The following is a 22,281-nucleotide window of genomic DNA, read 5'->3' as shown; positions in this document are numbered from 1 at the left end:
ACCTTCAGATTAGTTAAACTTTACATAGCTTGGTCTATCAGTTCTGATTCAGTTTTCATAAATGGACCCAAACCAGCATTTTACACCTCTTCAAGAAAGACACATGAGAGAGCTAAAAATTACAGTATCTTGGCAAAGCATGTTTTCAATGTCTAAGTTGTTTCTGAATTTTGGTTGTTTGTCAATTAAACAATTTGAATAGAATATTGACTTCAGGTCAACTAACTGTTTGTGAGAACTTGTGCCATTGACATAAGTAAAAAAGAAAACTGCAAATAAAAGCAAATGCTTTCTGCAAATACATGAACATAAGGGAAAATCGCATTCTGCTAAAAGAGTTTTTGTATCTCTTGTGATTTCATCACTGTTGCAGGAGCCTTCTGCTCTGCATTGAATGCCATATGGAACAACCTACTTCTTTCTGCTTCAGCTTTTTTCCTAACCTCAACTAAAATCATAGTACCTCATTGCCTCTGTCACTTAGTATCTCCCTTATGCTCTAGTTTTTCTTCCCTGAGCATTGTAATTGCATTTACCATCTCAGGAAAGTGTTTGGAGAGACAATAGGTGTGAGAAAGGCAGTTCACATTCAAGCTATACTGTTTCTGTAGTTTGGTTTTAGCCTTCAAAATAACCAAAATTATGGATTACAATTAAAACCAAATCTGGAAGGAGTTTTGAGGATTCTGGACCTTACCATAAATCTTTCCTGTCAACACTCCATTCCTGACTTTTCCAAGAAGTTTCAGTGTTCGTTCCATCTGTGCATCACCAACTCCACTGTCTAACCATTGCTGGCAAAGAAATACATATTGTTCTTCAGTCTTGCCTGATTCATGGATGACAACTTGGTCGAGGTACCATCCAGCTCCATAACCCGCATTATGGTGCTCAACAAGCACTTTGCTTAACTGTCCAAGGTCTACTGCTCTCATTTCAGAGACACAAACCTGAGAAGATAGAGGCAAAAAGAATAGCAAACTGATTAGACTGTATGTCTTATCTTCTGTCCTTGAGAAGTTTGCATTTGGAAAGACAAATTCCTTTCAATGCTGAAGTATCTTTTTCTGAGAATAAGGAAAGATGTTATAGGCTGACATTCTTATTTGGAGAACCTGTTCAGAAACTGTGTGGATCCTTGAATATATACATTTTGCCTTCATCATGATCACTGCAGTTCAGGTTTTATTACAAAAAACATCCCCTTGTTTCAGGTAGAAACAAACCTTTGGTCGAAAAACTTACAGAAAGCTCATGAAAATTGAAGTTCAACTAATCCCTCATAAAGGAAACAAAGGGAGTTCTTCAAGAATCAGGATAGACCTGGTAACTTAAATTTCTGTTTGGATAAGGTATTTTACATTGAAATATTTTCAAGTATTTTACATTTTAAGACACCCTATTATTCAAATAGGAAATGTTGTATTATTCAACTCTGAGCAGAAATACTGTTGATGGCTATGCAAACAAAGGAAGATACTGACATTAGAAACTATAACTAAGGCTGCACACGCATACAGGCAAGAATTGATGTGCTCCTCAGATGTAAATAGACATCTGTTTAAATACTGCTACGGCTACCAGTAAACAAAAGCTACATGGCAGCTGCACTAGTGCATGTTGGGATGAATAAATTATGTGAGTGAGAGAATGAATGTGTTCTGTGCAAGATAATATAAGTGGGTGGGTAGATACATGGGCATGTGTGTGGGTGACATTAAAAAAACCCCAGATGGATAGTAGAAACAGACGCTATAATTTTTATTTGTTGCCAACCAATTTGCCACCAGGCAGGAAAAAGGATGAGGACCAGAAAGCAATGAAGGAAGAGATGATTTTTAGAATGAATTATGTCATCTCATCCATTCTCCTGCCTGTGTCAGACTATTCTTCACAATGTGATCAGAAAAAGAAAACATCCGAGTTATTATTCCTAGCACAGCCTTAGGACTTCCAGCATTCATACCTTGTTATATCCACGATATCCTCAAACAGTTACCATGGCAAGTTATACCCCTGCATGTAAGTATATGTAGCCCAAAATAAGATCTAGCTGGGAGGAACATCTTGCAAATAACTTTTCGGGAGCGCTCATTGCTTTTTAATTTTATTCTTTGTAGTTCCAAGCCAAATATAATTTTCCTGTCAGTCTACATGACCTTTGACTTAGAGGAATATCCTGTATTGCTAACACTCATGTTCCTTCTCAGCTAACTCTAACTGAGAAAGGGACCTATCATTAGTTTCATTCTTTGTGATAATAATTAACATTCATTAGACAACAGTGGTCATAATCACCCATTGTTACCAATGAATTCTCATAATAATACATTAAATTGTCTGCTCCCTCAGCATTAGTAAGAATGTACTTTTGGTTGATGTCATTGCATTTCTTTTTTTCCCTTCAGCATAAAGACATTTGGAACTGTATTAAACACACTACTGGAAGTACAATTAATGAAAGCCAAAAGCATTTTATTTAAACTGTTTTGCAAACCCATTTTAATCTGTTTTCTTACACTTGGTTGAAGTTTTCTGTCTTCCTAGCTTTTCCTTATGTTCATGTTCTTATCAGTCAAGAGAGATCTCCTTTTTTGTATCTCAAGTTTCCTTAACTTTGTTTTCTTTGCCCGTCCATTCCACATTTTTCAGGGATATTGCTGACATAATCTTGTCTCTCAAGACAGCTTGCCCTTTACATTCCTTCTTTTCACCTTCTAGTCTTAGAAACTCTTACTAAAACCTCATTCCAACTTTTTTATTGATGTACTTCTGTGTAAAAGGAATGTAAGACTGGTTGTAGTATTTTAAATTGCAGATCCATCTAGTCCATCTCATATAGTGTTGCCAACAGCTACCACTAACAGATTTCTGTGGAAGAGTTGAAAAACAGGGCAAATACACAGAGATGCTTCTTGAATATAAAGTCTCTTAGCCTTTTGCAATTTGTGGTTCAGAGATTGCCTGAGCAGAGATTACATCTTTGCACTTAACAGCCTCAGTGGAAAGTTGTCTTCCATGACAATGTGCAATGGCTTTTTGCACCAATATGTCTTTACCATCTGCAACATCTTGTGCCAGAAAGTAAAATGTATTAATTACACATTGAGAAAGAGACCACCTCCTTTTATTTTGAATCTGCCACCTGTACACATTGAATGCTCTTGAGCTGTTGTATTTCACAAAGAAATAGAAATGTTTATTTTCTCTATGCCATTTTATATTTTTTGTCTCCCTCACCTTTCCTCTCATCATCTCTTTTCCCGACTAAACATACAGGTTTGCTTCACTGTTCTTTGTATGGAAGATATTTCATATCCCTTGACATTCTTCTTGCACTTCTAAAAACAAGTGAATCAACAAAACACAGCATCTATTATGCATCTACACTAGTGAACATCTTTGGAGGCATGACTGTGTTTTCTGCCTTGAAGATGCTGGATTTTTTTGTTTTGTTTTTGTTTTGTTAAATAGTTTCTAAACACTTTTTTTTCTGTTTTCCTTTTGTTTTGCTTCTACTGAGATGATATCCTACTACTTCCATATTTCAGAGCCCATCATTTTGCATGCAAATTTAAGGGGTTATACCTCTTCACAGCCACTGCTTTTCATTTAGCTACAAAGAATTAATTCTGCCATTTTATTACCCATTCACTGTGTATGAGGTTCTTCTGCAGTCTTTGCTACCAGCTTTAATATTTATTACCTTAAATAGCTCAGTATGGTCAGAACATTTTGCCATTCCACTGCTCAACCCTTTCCCAGGAACCCATCAAACAATGAAGAACATGAACACACAAAATACCTAAGCTGAAGAACATTTTCATTGTCTGCAGCACAAAAACTGCTTCCTGAAAACAAAGGAACTACTTGGGAAGACATTGAGCACTCTGCAGCTCAACACAGTGGCCATGAATTTTTTATCACTAACAGCTGTATCACTGGCTCTGTATTAACATCCAGTATGAAATGCCATGTGAATTATTTCTTTTCAGACTTCTTTTCCAGATTATGTCACTGACCATGTGCCTTTACACCTTTGATTAACCCTTCTAGTTGCCATAAACTGTTGCCCTTGCTCAAAAATGCCAAGGATTAATCTGTATTTTTAAAATATTATCCAGACAATCAACATCATAAAGCTCTTCCTGTATCGCTATAGCACACTTTGGGCTAAGACAGCAGGATTCTGAAAAAAAAATGGCATCTGAAAAAAAAGGAAGTATTATTGGAGAGTCAGAGCAACATACAGAAAAGTCTAAGTAGGAAGATTAAAGAGACATTCTTCTTTGCAAAAAATAATGCAGCAATACAAGTGCACAGAGGATAAAGTTCTATAAAGCAAGGGAGAAGCAAAGAGAAAGCGACATGGAAGAAAATATTCACTGTGTTTTCCAAAGAAAGATGTGGAATGAGATTGAAGTAGTATGTGAAAGTTTAGTTTTACTCAGGTAGAAGGTCAAGTGCAATTAAAGTGAAACAGGAGACTATGTACACTTACCATATGTCTATAGAAGAATTTATACAAATTCATGGAAGAAAAAGTATCAATGACTAGAGTATGACTGGAACAAAATGACATGGCTGGTTTCTAAGTTTCTAAGCTCAAGAAGACACAACAAATCTAGTGATGGAAGAGTTAAGTGCAAGGCTAGGAAAGCAGTGGAACAGGTTACCTAGGAAAGTTACGGCATCTCAGGCATGAGAGTATAAGAAACAGTATGAAAACATGCAGAGGATTCTGCTTAGTTGTACAGGATTAATTGATCTAGTGCTCTCAGTTCAGGGTATGGGTGAACATGCTGTGTAGATATAATCATTAATGTGGTAAAAAGCAAAGGTTAACCAGAAAATCTCTCCTAGGATTTATCTTGAGCAGACAATTAGGTTTACAACCAGGTTTACCTGTTTGCAATTTAACAGATAAATGGATTAATTAACATATGGTAGCTAACATGTTTAAAATCTTTCTTTCAGCTCTATCTGGGTGGATTTAAAAAAAGAATTAAAGGAGCAGTCACAGAAAATAGCCCTGATATTTCTATACTAGCTTCACAAATAAGTGAAAATTAAGCCATGGAATTTCATATACCATTGGATGCAGTTCCAGATTCTAAGAACATTTACTGAGAGTTTGTGGATTTTAGATTTATTTGTACTCAAACTATTCCTAAACTGGAATCTCAATTTAGTTAAATGCTTATACTTAGCAAGTAACACATTCTTTCCACAGATTACCACAGTGTAACATCCATGCTGGTATTTCATAATTGGAAAGAAACACTGTATTAGAAAATAAGAAAATTAAATACATTAAAAAAAAAATGTAAGGAAAATGGCTCAGTACTAACCTGCCCTCTTTCAAAATGTGAGTGCCCTAGTCTCCTTTTGCAGGAATCTCCCCACTCTCCAAATACTGTGATAAATACATCTGCATCAGTTCCTGACGCAGGCAGTGCTCCTGTATGGACACTGATGAAGTAAAGGACTTCTGCCATGAAAAATCAGTGACACAAGACATTACCAAATGAGATTATTAGCAACGTAATTATCAAACACTATAAACCAATATATTTTAAGTATAAGATTAATTTCAAGACCAAGGAATTAAGTTATAGGAATTGACATCAATTTTCTCTTTCATATAGATTGCTAGCTATCTCACAGCACACACTACAGCATTATGGATGAAATGTCTTTTATTAATCAATTCAAGAATCCATGCTTGCATTACAGAAGGAGAAAATATCCTACTTCTGGATTCTGGAATCTCCTGAAAGATTCAGACTGGTTTTATCATGCTTTGTAAAAACAAAAAAAAAAAATAAAAACCAGGAGTTCTTGTTGGAATTACAAGTCTTAAATCGAGTTAGGATTTATCAACTCTAACATTTTACCAAGGAAAAAACACAGACACAGATGATAAAAAGCACTTTTTGTTCTGGATCAACTGAACTGTGTTTCAATCTCATATTTTGAGAATTATGGCCAACATTATTTAATATGTTCAGCAGGAATGGCTCAGCTATTTATACAAATATGCATTGTTATTGTTCTTCACAACAAAGGATGGCTTGCCATGACTTTTGTCTGATGAGTTATACAGTACATATTCCTTGAGGCAGCATGACAGAGGATTTTTAATGGGTTCTGTGAATGTTATAACAGACTCTTAAGATATATTTCCATTTGCAGTCTAGCCTCCAGTTAGATATTACATGCAAAAAGTTTTAAATATTTTAACTGAGACTTCTGTTCACAGTGTAATGAATGAGAATTCTTTTCTACATATTTCATAAAATGTAATCTGAACAAAGGAAGATGTTATCATATTTTAAATACAATGATTAAATGAAATATGGTTCCAGAGGCAGATATGGGGCTTGAAGAGAACCTAAAAAAACCCTGCATTTTCTCTTTGTGATTCATGCCATTACGACTTTGTACCTGCCTTTTTTTAATCTGTGAATTAGTCCCTCATTAGGTGTAAATCAGCCATTTTCTGAAAACTGCCATGCAAATATACTAACTGGGCTTTGTGCATTTTTCAGACTTTCAAACTGGTACTTAGTCTAGTGAAAACAATACATGTCAGTTGTTTTAAAACAGAAGAAAATGCTTTAACTAGATACCTGTACACAGCACTTAGAGGATGGCCAGGGTATCAGACCCAGCCAGCATGGGTTTAGGAGAGGTAGGTCAAGTTTGACCAACCTGATCCCCTTTTATGACCAAGTGACCTGCCTGGTGGATGCAGCAAAGGCTGTGGATGTTGCCTGTTTGGACTTCAGCAAAGCCTTTGACACTGTCTCCCACAGCATCCTCATGGAAAATCTGGCGGCCCATGGTTTGGACAGGGGCACTCTTTGCTGGGTTAGGATCTGGCTGGATGGCTGGGCACAGACAGTGCTGGTGAATGATGCTGCACCCAGCTGGGGCCAGTCACCAGTTACCTGTGAAGAACGGCTGAGGGAGCTGGGTGTATTTATCCTGGAGAAAAGGAGAGTCAAAGGTGACCTTATCACTCTCTACAACTCCCTGAAAGGTGGCTGTAGTCAGGTGGGGGCTGGTCTCTTTCTCCAGACAGCAGCTGACAGAACCAGAGGACACAGCCTTAAGCTGGGCCAAGAGAAATATAGGCTGTATATTAGGAAAAAGTTTTTTACACAAAGGGTGATAAAGTATTGGAATGGTCTGCCCAGGGAGGTGGTGGAGTCACTACAGCTGGATGTGTTCAAAAAAAGATTGGATGCAGCACTCGGTGGTTTAGTTGAGGTGTTATGGCATGAGTTGGACTCAATGATTTTGGAGTTCTCTTCCAACCTAGTGATTCTGTGATTCTGTGACCCCACAGTTTATTGAACAAATAGTTAAAAGTAATTTTGAGTGGGTTTTAATATATATAAAATGCTTTGCAATCTTGTGCCTTGTGTTCATCCTACTAGGCAGTTTACAGTTTTGTGTGTGTGCGTGCATTTGCTCATGTATTTATTTTTTATTACAATAGCATACCCCTGAGGGGTGGCTGGTCTGGCCTGACCGCAGCAAGCTCTGTCACGGTCTCAGATCCATCTTCTCCAAATAGGCATGAAGCTTCACTGTGAAAGCCCAGCTCTTGTTTAGTGTCCAAGTCTTTGAGCTGAAGCTGCAGGTAGAATCAGAGAAAGAAATTAATTTATTTTAATTATTTAATTTCCTATTTCTATCAGTACAAACTGACCTTTTTTCCTTTTACTCCTGCACACAATTTGTAAGAGCTATCTGATTCTGCATAACAGTTAGAGCAGCTTCTTCAAGCTGCTAATTCTGCAGCCTGATGTTTATAGGTGTATTCTTCATTGCATATCAACACAAGCATGGGACCCATTTGTAAAGAACCAAAGAGAGATACAGCTTAAATTGACCTGCATGTGTTTGCAATGTCAGAATGTCAAATAATGAATACAGTTACATCAATCTTAATAGCATATGCCCATTTTGAAAAAACATTTACTTTGCTACTTTTTATTTTTTTAAGAGTCTTGCTATATCTCAGGTAGGATTTTCAAAGTTGGCAGAAATGAGGTGCCCAGTGTCTTTCAGGGCTGCCTGTGGAAATAAGTTATTTGAAGAATGAGTTTCAATAGAATGGGCAAGCTTAGGTCCAGCTTCGTTCTATTTGGCTTTAAATATTTATTGGAGAGTGAAGAAATTAGGTTCCAAGTGTGTGGACTTAGAACATCCAAACCAGCTGAGGAAGCACAGCCTTAGGAGCTCGCACATCCCCTCTGAGAGGGTCAAGGTGGAAATCAGATTCACAGGAGATCAACTCAGGTCATGTACTGTATCCTAGGTCAGGTTATAAAATACAGAGTAAAAATCTATAAAGTATATGCAGAGACATTTGTGGTAGCTATTACATGCAATATTGAACTTTATAAATAGCTAATGACTGCAAGTTTCCAGAAACGGTTCCTTCAGTCTTCAGGATCTCTTTGTATAGAAATAGCATACCCAAGACATTTAAAACAAAAGGAAACAAAAAGAAACAAAAACTTAATTTCACTAGGACAGTAAGTAATTAATTTCACTAGGACAGTAAGTAAGTAAGTAATTTCACTAGGACAGTAAGAATTCTTATACAGGGATTCCCAAAAATATTGTGGTCACTTCTTTCCAGTACTGACAGCAGCTGCAACAGCAAAACTTTGTGCTCATCATACAGAAAAAAGATACAAGTGTTTAGAAATCCTGTGTACAGGTTTCCTCACGCAGATTTCAACTGCAAGCTTTGAAATGTATAAATATTTATATAATTGATTGAGATAAACTAAATTATTGGGAATTTGACAGATCTGCACTCAAAAATTTTGTTAGATTGTGTTGCCCTTGAGTTCTTAGAAATGCAATGACCTAACAATTTCCATTACTGCCCATTCATTCTGTGCAGTGATTTACAAGATCAGTCACAGGGCTTCCAGATGAAAGTAAACAATACTCCATAACCATTTCTGGAATTAAACCAATTATTACTTGAATAAAAGGTAGATTTATTTAGGTAGTATTAAATTCCACTAAAATTGCAGCCTATTGTTTACAAAAAATAGGTATTTTTTGCATTTGCAATAACAAAAATTTTTATATTAAAAGTATAACTACTTCTTATATAAAAATATTTCCCCCTAACTTCTATGAGTATGTGCAACCCTAAATATCAATACATATTATAAACTCCTATCTGTCTTGAAATTGCACCAAGGTTTACCTGCATATGCAGGCAGACAGCCTGCAGAAACTGGATTAGTAAAAATGCGGTGTGTAGATTTATGCAGATTTTGGCCTTAAAATAAAACATACCTGACAAATTCTTGCTAGTTCTAAGACTACATCTAAGTGTGAACTTAATCATACAATATTCCTGTATTCTGAACAAATGTAAACAATGGGTTTGTATTCTATTTTAACAAAGACCAGGAACTCTTTTTGAGCAAGAAATAGCTGCTGATTCTACAATACACAAATCTTCAGAAGTTACAGGAAATACATAAATTTTAGCTAAGGTTATATAATTCACTACAGAATTTTGCAGAAAACTGTATGAGATAACAGGAAAAATTCTGGTATTTGGAAGAACACTGTAAACATCAATATAGAGAAGACAGAGTAGCAAAATGAATGTAGGGATTTTATCTCCTTTTTGCAGTTTCATCTGTGTTTTTGAGAAATTCCTGGAACTTTGAATATTACTTCTTTCACTTAAAAAGAAATCAAAGAAGGTAATTTTATTTAGCTGTGGCTGGGTTTGACCACTGGTTCATAGTAAGCTTATGCATCCTGACAACTGCCTGTTATTCTTCTGTTTCTATACAACATCTCTTTTTTTTCTGCACTGTAAGAGTCCTACTCTAGTGAGACCAACACGTTACATGTTAGATTATGCTTCCAGGAATAACTAATTTATAAATAGACTAATAAATTAGTATTAAATATTATAAACACATAAATGGCAGAAGCAATAGAGGTGATTGTGGCTTGTGTTGTTGGTTGCACATGCATGCAAGAAACTACTTAGGTTGATAGCAACCTATTGACTTCTTGTAGATTGTAACAATTTATAGATACTAATAAACCAATTATTAAATGAATTGTGAAGTATCTGAAAGTACAGAAAAAAATCACTTTTTTTCTGTACTTTCAGATACTTTTTTTCTTTTCCAAAACAACCCTGTGCCAGCTGCACAGGGTTGTTTTGGAAAAGAAAGCAGAAAGCAAACTATTACATTTACGCATTTTCTGCCATGTTTTGGGCCACCAGGTCTGGAGGCTGAATTCTTATATTACATAATGGATATATTAAACATAATGTCAAAATATTTTTTGAATGTTTTATCAAATGGCCTGGAGATGCATATTTAAAATGAGAAATTAGCTTTGCTTACCCATTCATTCCATTTTTATAGCCTAAACGGAGAGTACAATATTAACTGACACAGAACACGTTTGGGTAGAAATGTAAGATAAACACCTCCTCTGTCCCCAGAGGAACTCGTAAATTCAGACTCAACATTCCTTTGAATGCCACAAGCCCATTCACATTTTAGTCTGGAATGCAGCTGTCTCTAGCATTTCCCATCAGAACAGTTTCTGGAGTCTTTATGCATTTAAGGAATCACCTTGATCTTTCAAATCCATAGTAGGGTTAAGGGACTCTGTGGCACAGTTCAAGAAACCATTCTTTTACTTCAGATTAATTCAGTGCTATGTCCACGGTGGGGCTTTTTGCCCTTGCCTATAGGCAGAGCTCATTGACACAATTTTTCCTTGAATTAACCTTGAATTAAGTATTAAGGATACTTTTAAATTCTAATTCTATTTTAAGATTGACAGCATTAAGTCCTTTCTCCATTCCTTTTTATGAGAATTCTTAAAGACATATTAAACTCCAGTCAGAGGTTTGAGGCCCACTGATGGCCATATTGCAAAGAATAGACACTGAATATTATCTTAATTGGCTCCCACAGGTGGGTTGTTCTGTGTGGAGACTGTCAGTATGCCCATGTAGGAATTAACATTTCCTAACACCAGAAGGAAACACTGCCTTCCACGTAAGGATGAACTGTGCATCACTGCACACCAGTGAAGAGCTATAGCAATATGCACTTCAGCAGGTGCAAACAAGATCGAGCTGCCCACAAAGAGATCTGCAAGCTGTAGGCAGTCATCTGTAGATACCAGGTAACTGAGACCATCTGTGTCTCAACAAAAGTTATTTACTGTTATGTTGAAAACTATTGCAAGTTTATATGTGTTATATTTGGAATACCTTGTGAAGTTTAATTCCCCTTCTCAAGGATGGACCACATAACACAAAAGAGATTTTTGTTATATCTCCAATATCACCAGTGGTCAACTGTTAAAAAAAATAGCAATAATTAACTATATGTCATCTGCAACAGTTTGCATGGCATACTTTAAACCCCCCCAAAAATATAAATACAACATTTAATAATATCAGTCAATGAGGTTAGTGTTAGGATGAGGAAGTCCTATTAAGTGTGCAAGTTAATTCAGACTTACATTTGTATTATCAATTATGTCTATTTTTTACTGAGGGAAATGGTTGCAGAGCATAGGCCAACACAACAAAAGGAAGGAAATGTACAACTGAATTCTGTATTTTCAAGGCCAGTTCTTTTCCCCTGACTTAATTCAAAGTTAATGAGGTTTTTCACATCAAATTTGGCATTTCCTCAAGAGAGTTTTCCTAAGTGACATGTTTTGGCCACAAGTGAGAAGTTTTCCAAGCTGTGTTTATTTCAGACACAGAGGTATAAACATTAACTCTGACAAGCAACTAGTACACATAATGTCATACATATTGTCTACAATTCTTATTTTACTGAAACTATTTGGTAAGACTTGTATGAAGTAGAAAAGAAACCAACCAAAAAGGGAATATCACTTAGATTTTGAACTTTCTGTGCAGGGGATTTCCCTTTTCTTCCAAATGCAACAACTTGAATGTTAGGAATGTCTTCTGGGACTTGTGTGCAGTGCACCCATGCTTGCCATCGTCCTCTACTTTTTGTATCGAAATTTTCTACAGGAAGAGATGCCACAGATGTTTCTGCAGTAAAAGCAGAATATTTAGAGCAATATCTGTTATAAGGCAGTATAAACCAAAAGATTACATTGCCTGGTAGTGCTGGATGTAGCACAGGAAATTCAGCAACAAAGCCACAAACCCCTCATTACTCATGTTAGTCCCGTGGAGTGGAAGAAAACCAAGCCAGTGGCCTCATGGATCCATGTCACACTCATACAGAGGCCATGCCTCTTCTCTTTGTATTGTTCCAAGAGAATCTTTCAATACTGCCATTTCAAATTTCTCCAACCCAGGCATAATTTTGTCCCCTTTGTTTACAGAAGGCATGATTCACCTTGGTCCAGGCCCATGCCCCTCACCATTGTGGTACCAATGCTAAATTCTTCCTACTGTGTGATGTAACCTTACACCAGCTGTGAACTTCTCTGCCATGCAGGAGTGATTCATGGCAATGAAGGACACTTCTGCTTGTATTACCTTTGAGTGGAATTGCGACTTCTACAAAATCTTCCTTGGAGCGTTTATTGATCCATCCGTCGTGAAAAAAAACATGTGTAGAAAAAGGGTAGAAGACTTCTTTTATAAGAATTTTTTCCAAAAACCACCCATCTGATTGAAAATAAACAGGACATTATTAATTTATACTTTTTAAGCAACAAAATATTCTGTGTATGCAGTCATAAGTTTCTACCTTCAAATCAATAAAAGGTTTTCTTTTGACAGACTTTTTAAGGAAATAAAACTTCTGAAAATATATTGACTATGTGTATCTGTTTCTATATGTTCCACTACACTCCAAAATAGTCAATGTTTTTATAGATCTTGTGAAATTAAATGTAGGGATAGATTTTCTGTAATGATCTATTACACCTCAAGGTATGGAAAGGCTTCTATATGCAATCTCTAAACACAAGAAATCCCACTAGGAAATTATATTATCAATGTCTTAATAGGAAAAGGATCAGGATTTCTACGACAAGAGCCATCAGAAAATCCACTCAACCCATAGCTTCATATCTGGGGAGATATAGTGAGGAACAAAGTTCGGCTAGTTTTATCTTGATTTGAAACCATGGTTGTTTGGAAACAAAGCTTTTGTAGAGTCAGATCTCTGAGTCTTGGTAAACTTGGTTACACTCCCAGTCTCGCTGAAGTGAATGAAAGTTTGATTGTTCATTTTAGTGTTACCATCTAGGAAATAGTCTCCCATCCTGTTTTTCTGAGTCCGAGTTTAACCTACGGAGTCATTTTGTAATCTTAGGGTTTTTTAGAAAAGAAAAAGGAACAAGAGACTCAGGTTATCATACTCTGGAACAATAATTTCCATTATCACCATTATCCTGCAGGAGTAAAAATACCTGTAGAATCTCTATTCTGTTGTCTTTAAAAAATGATGGGCCAAAATTGTAGCCAAAGGGTTGAATAAAATACCAATTCATGATTCTCTTTGCTGTCGGTATTTATTTTCAAGAAATAAGCAAATTTTTTTTAGCTACAATAGCTGCTTTGGAGTCAGCTGTAGGATGAGAAAAAATGTTGCATAAATACAGCCTTTTTATCTGCCAGTCAACCTCACACATGCAGGATCCCCTAAAAAAATATTTTGCATGGATTAAAAGGAAAGAACCTGTGGGGCCAGAACACCCTTTCTTCTGTGTTCAACTTCTCAATCTAATGAACCAATTTTATCTTCTTATCTTTACATAGAAGCACATAGCCCTGAAATAAATTCCTTTTTTTGGCTTATCCATCATCTAAAAATGTACAGGAAGACGATATTTACAAAAGTTTCAAAAGCATGATGGCATATATACTGCTTCATGAAAAACAAAAGCTTTGTTGGCTGTTCTTATAAAAAGATAGAAATTTCAATGGAGAACAATTGCATATATAATTTTATAATTTTACATTGTCACAACATTGGAATCCCTTGCACATTTTAGTAAAACCAAGCTGTATCTGGATACTTGACATGTTTAATCCAAAAGAAATAATGAACAGCAGACAATGGACATCAATTTCGTATTTTCTAAATTTTTAAACAATTTTGTGTTATATTTAAGACATTTCTGAAGTACTAGGATCACTTAAATCTAATAATCTACATCATTATTACCTTACATTAACCAAAAAAATTACCAACCTTTTCTTAGACTTTTAAATCCAACACAAACTTGATTCAACTTGCCAAGGTATACAGATTTGATTTTGAAAATATCCACCTGCAATATGGAAATAATCAAAATGATATTTTATTTAAACTTAATAGGGGTCTGGTTTTGAGTATTTATCAGTTTAGCCTGGTGTGTCTGATCATTGTTTTGAGTCTTGATAGAAGCAAATTTATCTCATATATGCCATTTAATTGTGTTTGACTTCATAATTCAATATTATGTACTGTAGCTCATCTTTTCTTATCCAGTTGATATTAGGAATTATGAATTTCAGAATGCCTCTGTATTTAGTAGGAAGTATTTTTGGAAAAATCAGATACACACACTAGCAATAAAGTTCTCATTTCTCATACCTTCATGGACTGAAATAAACAAATCCCAGTGTGTTGAAAGTTACTTTGGTCCAGAACCTAACTTGCAAAGAAACTGATAAATACAAAATGTCTAATAATTCTGAAAGTCTGGAGCAATTTCATTTTCACTAAAATTCACAATTATTTTAGTGGGAATTAGGCATATAAATGGGAATTAAGTGAATGGTATCTGTGAAGATTTCAACCACTGTGCTTTTGGGGATAAGGCTGTCACCTTGAAATCATCTCTATAATAGGCCAAATTTTCTACATACAACAGACTTGAATGATCAGTAGTCTTCATGGAGTCTTTCCTTTTTTCCATACCATAAATATTTATAATTTATTCACCTTCCTGCCTATATATGCTTGTCTTCTTCTTTGAACAGTCATCTGCATAATCTCTGGGAAAGCTCACATAAGTATGTGCACTGACATGTTGCTTAAAATGCATATTCATTGGCTTTTTAACTGGGCCTGAAGAAATGAGGTTTGGAAACATACTATTTATGAATGGATTCATCTAATCTTTTGAGAAACCAGCTGCAAAATTAAATCTCTACAGCTATAACTTCATGAGTTATTCTGTTGAACGCAGAAGCAGTTGTCTGGAGAAGATGGGTAGAAAATGCAAGTTTGAATATAACAGTTGGGGACTAGTTTGTGGGTTTGAAAAAAAATAATAAACCTCTTGCACTGTTCCCATAGTCACACAGTTGCAGAATTTCAATGTCTGTAAGAATAATATTGATCAAAAGAATCATCTAGAATAAAAGACCAATGACTAAAACAGAGCATTCATCATTTGAGAGTAAATTGGAGTAAAGAGGACTGCAACAGAGTGAATACCAAAAGAGCTGCAACTCAAAACCCTTTCTATAAGAAGAAGATTAGGGTCTTATAGCCCAGGATATAGAAAAGCCCTTTAGAATTTCAGAGAAAGGATTTAGGAAGTCTGAACAAGCCTGTTCAAGAACTGACACAGAATCTGGATTATGCAGAAAAATCCTTGTGAATTTGCAGATGAGTAGTACTTCCACAGGAATGAGTATTCACAGAAGTCAAGTGCTATTGTTCAGGTTTCTTTCTACAAGTTTTATTCTTGGCAAAAATGTATGATATTCTTATAAAATAAAGAGTTTTTTAAAAGGTTGGGACAGTTTGGGTTTTTGAAAGAAACAGGAATCTGTCGCTCTTGCGGTCTGTACTGATACCTTATCCACTGTAGCAGGCAGTCTTGCTGTTCAGATTTCTCTGACACTATCCTCAAGACATACTACACAAGACTATTTTCTACTATCATCAAAAAGACTAATCTATACAACTTCCTACATGACTCCTTCAAAAAAGATGAGCTCTATTATCCTGTCATTATTTTCAGACTTAACTTGTGAACTCTGAGGTACCAGTTTGATCAGTTCCTGATGAGCATGACTTTGGGCATGCATATTCTCTTCCACAATGGAGAAAGAAAATACAGAGGACATAATGACTAAGATCTGGGTTTCTTTTCATACAAAAACCTTGTATCTTCTAAAACCTTTAAAAGTAGTAAGAAAAGCAGATAAAATAAACACAGGTATGTGTAAAGAATAAATGAAGCATGTATCAAGTACATTTCTCCAGCTTTCTGCTCCAGAGAAGATACTACACTCAGCTGGCTGGCAAGAGTGAAACACTCTCTCTCACCCTCCCTAAAATAAGATTTCCAGGTACCTCATTTCATTATTTCCTTAAAACAAACAAACAAAAAAAAAAAAACACAAAAAAAAAAATTCAAGCTGAAATTCTAAACACTAGGATCTAAAAAGGTATCAGCTAGACATGTTCTTCTGATTTGAAAGAGATATTTCCTTTTGATCTGAAGTCTGTTTTAGTTACTTTGTTCTCTTGCCAATAACTACTCAAGGAATTGCTCTTCTAGGAAAAGCTGTTTAATCTCAAAAAGAAACAATATGTTTACCAAAAAGCAAGAAGTGGGTGGAAAAATTTGAAACATGAAAAAACTAAGAGTCTTCTTGGAACACTGACAGTGTTCAGGAAAGTTAACAAGTTCATAGACCACTTTAGATGGAGGGGCTACAAATGCAAGTTATCCTACAGAAATGTTATCACTTCTAAAAAACAGGCATATTTTAATAAAGCAGTGATGTCTTCCTGGCCTTAATATTAATATTCCAGTCATTATATTAAATTATATTTATTATATGAATTATTTAATATTCCAGTCAGGAATATTAAAACAGAACTCTTAGAGGTCATTTAGTCTAATTCAGAATTAATTTATCACCCTAACTCTTTTACTGTAACACAACAGTGATGATGCTTAAAAACATTATGTTAGCTATGGAGACAATCAATATATGGCATATAAAACATTAATATTTTTGATACTCTATCCATGAAATGCTTTCTGAAAATATAAGTTCTAACAAAAAGACACTCACAGATTCAGTTACATTTTTCATTATTTTACCTGCCCTCTAACAAAAGTGATCAGGCTGTTTTTTGAGTTAAGCCATGTCTTCCCTGAGTCACTTTTTTCTCCTTGTATACGAAGATAAACCTCTCCAGTGGCATCTGCCTTCTTCAAGTCTCCCGTGTGCAAATGGATTTCATACTCCACAACTTCATAAAAAATAGACAAAATAAACCCAAAAAGTCAGCAGAAGAAAACACTTGTCATCTTGCCTGACGCCCACATTATACACCAGTTCTTGTGCCACCAAACACGGTCTCTTCAGTTCTGGTGACACACACATAACCAAAACACATTCCTGCTGCATAACAGGATGGCAATCTAGAGAATATAGATTTGCTCTGCTCTAACACCACACCCAGAAAATAAGTGCCACTGGTTGCTGTTTGGGGCATAGGATCTCTTGTGTGCTGTTCCCTTCCCTATAATGTAGGAAATTCATTTTTAAGAAAAAAAACACCATACTTGTATTCCCTTCTGAAAGTCTAATTTTTTCTTTCTAAGATTGTTGCTGACATTTCTTTGATTTTTCCTCCCTCTATTTTTATTTATCACTAGTTAGACCATTATACTGCCACAAAGTTCTTAAAATATGTTAATATGAATCAAAAATAATGAATTAAAAATTCTTTCAACATCAGCTTTAACACATAAATAGGAAAGCCTCCTGACATTTTGTATCATTCTCCAAAGAACCCTCCATTAATGATATAATAGCCCACAAATCCAGGTCAGATAACTGAATTTTGAGTTTAAGGAAAAGCATTCCTGAGTTTCTCAGCTGAGGTCCTAGTAGAGAGATTAGAAGGGACACCTATGTCCCCTATATGAATCTTCTGCTTCCTTGCCTCTTTTTGTCACAATACATAGGGAAGAGATGCAGATGAGACCAGACTGAATTCATGCCAAACAAACTTCACGGAAATCTCCTAGGTTCACTTTTTAGATGACCTATTTCAGCCCCTGAGTTTCTTATGGAAACAAGGAAAAAAGAAACACTTAACAGAAGCAGGTCACAATCTCAATATTCACTCTTATTTGCATCATTTTAGCAACAAGAACCCCAGGACAGAATAAGAAAGGCTTTTGGGGGATAGACTTTATTTTCCTTCTGGTGTTGTGTGCTCTAATTCAGATTATAATAGTAAGTATAATTTGCATAGTGTGTTTGTCTGGGCTCATTTGTGTTATGAGCTGGTACTGTCGATTTAGGAATCTAACTTTGGTGGCTATGTTAGATCCTTATGTAGCCAGCAGGGGAAGGCAGGTGCTATAGAAAACACCTCTGATGGGTTCCCACACATTCTACAGATAAACGCTAGAACTCAGGAGTCTAAATTTAGATGGTCTAAATGTTCCTCTGCTTCAGGCATAATTTCTTCAGCCTAAGAATAAAAGCTATCCTCTTGTAGCAACACATGCTTGTAAAACAAGTGTCTAATATTTTTATAAGGGCAACATTTTTCTCCACTGTAAAATGCAGAGTGACATTTGGGATGCAGGTGATGAGCAATGCACATGTACCAAGAATGTATCTGAAAACATTTGTATTATCTCTTGAACTTTTTTTATCACAAACACTAAGACTTTTTTTTTTTTAAGAACTGAGCAGCCTTAAAATCCAGCGTCTTAGAAGTCCTGAGCTATGTTTGACTACCAAAAATTATCAGCCCTTTCTCCCACAGCCTTCATCACTGTAGCAGTAAAACATAGACAACATCTAGACTATGTGACATTTACATGCTGGAGAAAGTCTTCCAGCCTCACTCTGCCTCCTGTCCCTCCCTGGAACTTGGCTGGCTCTACAACATCTGCTCTCCCAGGCAATTCTGGTGTGCAAAGGATGGGAGTGGTGCTTTAGAGAGACATGAAATCAAGGAGAAACAAAGCACTTTCAGTTTCACAGCTGACAGTACAGGCCAGAGAGCATGGAAATGCACATTATTCAAGTCTGGAAACATATATTTCAGTGTAATGTACATCATAGGATACATGAATATCTGAGTATACATCTTGGAAATGTCTGATATTCTCAGTATATTTTTCTTCTTCAATCAAATTTTTTCCAAGATAAAAATGGTCTATTTAAGCAAACTTTGCATTCTTTACAAATATTATAATTATGAGAAAGTTCTAGTAGGTTTAAGAATAATTCAATGAACCCAGAAGCTAAAGCTGTCATTTAGTTTTATGCGTAGGTGATAGGAAAACAGGGAGGGAAAAAAAAAGTGTTCTGAGGATATTTATTTTAAGCTTTTCTTACAGCTCTTTTCACAAGTTGGTGCTATTCATGTTGAGTGTTATAATCAAAAGGTCTGAATTAAAATATTGTGACATCTTATATAGCTATTTCTTTCTATTTCTAAAATAAAAAGGTCCCATAACAGGATTAACAGTTTTAAAGAGTGGGTTGGTATAGACTGTAACACCAATATTTAAAAGGACTTATTAAATAATAAGGGCTGTATAAGCCTGCTAATAAAAGTGTGCTCATTTCAATAAACTTCTGAAATGTATTTATTCCTCTTTCCCTTTTACTTCATGAGGATGATGTCTGAGAAAATCTGTTTGCTTAAAGGTAGCTTTGTTTCACTGCAGTAGTATTTGCTTCAGGGACTCCAACTGGGAGTACTTTTTTTTAAAATAATTTAAACTAAGGACTGAGAAAATTCTTATAATTGATGGTATCACTCATATTTGATGATAAAGAGTTTTCCTAGTAAACCAGCCTAGTTTTTCCAGCCTGGGGCCCTAACATATTTCTTTCTTCAGAGGAGTGAAATATATGCCAGGTAAAAGACAACATAGCTGCATTAAAGAGCACAGCTACACAGACTTGATTTTTCTGGAGTTCCAGATGGTTGAAAATACATGAGCTGTCCAGGTGACACTTTGGTTAGCATTTAGCAAATGGCATTTTGGTTTCAGGGGAGTTAGGTTACGAAGTTTCTGTGTCGTTCATTCAGAGCATTGCCTCCTCTGTGTAACCGGGCCATATGAGCAGGTTTGTTGAAGTCAAAAGGCTACTTGTGTGAATAAGATCAAAATATTTTGGTCCATGTGGCTGGCCACTTCCATGGGGGTAGATGAGAAAGCACAGTGCTCATCACATTTTTACTGCTTTTGTCCATTAATATTTGAATCACTAATATACAGACCCACGAGCTTAGCTTAGAAGTGTGTGTGGTGTTTCTGCTGAGTCGGTGCTTTCAGCTGAAACTGCTGAATCTATTGATGCATAATTTAAAGCTCAACGTAGTCATAGCAAAGATTTACTATTAATTTTCCACAATAAAAGTATACAAGTATCCCCTATGAAAGGAGTCATAACAGAAAGGAGATGCTGGGAAATGGGGTAAAAGTTTTTAGGCTGAGTTTGAGAGCATTCTGATTGTGTTCTGTATGAACAGCATACCCCAACAATGAAAATCTACTAAGACAAGGTATTCTGTTCAAGCTTTTCATTCTTTGTCTCTTCCCAATTCTATTTATAAAAATTCTCTTTCAGATGTAAGCCAACATATTGCAAAACCAAAAGCAAACACCTAATGCTCATTTAAAAAGGAAAAAAAAAACCCATAAATTAAAGATAGGAGAGTAAATACATATTATTTTTATTATTATTTTGTATTAATTTCTTGTGTGTCTATGAATAAAACCAAAATATAACAAAGAAGAAATTTTAGACTGAAGTGGTATTCAGACCACAAAGAATAAAAGTGGTATTAACACTTCCAGTTGTAAATTAGTGGACTGCACAAAATGGTTTGTGAGAAACTTTCTAGGTTGGTGAATACTCCCATATAAACACTAATTTTTGAGAGAAAGCATATACATTTCTTTTCCCAGAAATTTTCCAAGAAAAATACCCTAAATTTCTAATATATCTCAATAATTAATTACTTTATATATCAAAATAATGTTTTCAGACAGTATCTCCATTTGGCTTTTAGCACAATAAAGGCTTTGAGAGGTGTATTCTAGAATTTTAACTTTTTAAAATTTTTGTACTTTTTATACGCAGTAAAAAAATTAGCAAGTTTGAATTCAGAAAATAATTGTTCATATTTACAGTCCTTCTCCTTTTTTCTTAAATAAATTAGGGAAATAGGGCCTTTTTATAAGGTCTGGAATTACTATATTCATGATATGTTGGATATATTACATCCAACACCCAATGTTTTTTTTAATCTGATGGATCAAAAGTCTAAAATGGTAAGATTTTTCAGTACATGAATACAAGGTGACAATTTTTTTTAATTATGCAAACCCACACAAAACCAGAAATTTAAAGGGTCTTCGCTGTTTCTTTCAATTTTCAACTTTGTTAGATGAAATATTTAGGAAACTCTATTTAGAGAATGGTCTGCAAAAGTTCATGTGGTCTATTTCATTTCTTTTTCTGGGCTGCTTCTATCACTTTCTATTAGTTTCCATTGAAGCAGAACACTCTTTTTACTATAGCCTCTAGCAATAAACCTCTTAACTGGCACTAAAAGCCTCAATATATGATCTTTACTCTCTCCATCAATCCTCTTTATTCTAATGAGCTGAATAAATGGGAAGCTTGTCCTTAAGTACTAGTGATCAAGTTATCAGTATACAATTGGTTGTTCCAGGAGAAGTGGTTGGGGGTGATTGGCAGAAATCACTTTATTTTCTCTTTGGCATCAAATCGTTCACATGTGTTACTAACAGCAGAGAAACATGCAACGTAATGTATATTTTTGTAGAATATCAGTTGCTGTGCTATGAATTTCTCATTGACATCAATAAAACACTAGCTTAATTAAAATTCTTGAATATCCTTTTGCTGGCTAACTGTGTGGCATTTTAAAAATTCTACCTTTGTTGTGCAGGGGGTCTGCAATTCTTTCCTTCTTTGTTTCTAGATCACATACATCTTTTTGTGAATAGGAAGAGACAAATAGTATCACACAGTAGATTATATTTTTCACTCATCTTCAACTCACATAGCATTAAATTGAAGAGATAATAAATAATCAAGAGTTAAAACTGGAACATCATCTAATGTGAAAGAAGCCAAGTACTGTGTTTGGTATCATCAGTTAGAGCATCTCTCTTAATCCTCATACCAATGATTTCTCTTTTCTGGTAAATGAATGTGCACAATCATCACACTCTTTAATATCAAATTCTTACAGAAATCTTCACACAGCATTTTTGGCC

The 22,281-nt window shown here is 35.3% G+C and overlaps 1 protein-coding gene across 1 annotated transcript in view; it reads right to left on the bottom strand.

Annotated features, from left to right (window-relative positions):
- The window catches only part of RP1 (RP1 axonemal microtubule associated), a 162,759-nt gene that overhangs the window by 38,748 nt on the left and 101,730 nt on the right, over window positions 1-22,281 (bottom strand). The window contains 8 exon segments of the mRNA XM_041412898.1: window positions 698-950; window positions 5,352-5,491; window positions 7,513-7,645; window positions 11,303-11,389; window positions 11,925-12,106; window positions 12,563-12,694; window positions 14,229-14,307; window positions 17,089-17,240. Coding sequence (XP_041268832.1) covers window positions 698-950; window positions 5,352-5,491; window positions 7,513-7,645; window positions 11,303-11,389; window positions 11,925-12,106; window positions 12,563-12,694; window positions 14,229-14,307; window positions 17,089-17,240 — 1,158 coding nt within the window.

This window comes from Onychostruthus taczanowskii, unplaced genomic scaffold, assembly GCF_017590055.1.
Source record: "Onychostruthus taczanowskii isolate IOZ18803 unplaced genomic scaffold, ASM1759005v1 scaffold4, whole genome shotgun sequence".
In the NCBI taxonomy this organism is placed as follows: domain Eukaryota; kingdom Metazoa; phylum Chordata; class Aves; order Passeriformes; family Passeridae; genus Onychostruthus; species Onychostruthus taczanowskii.
This window is presented reverse-complemented; position numbering and strand designations above follow the sequence as displayed.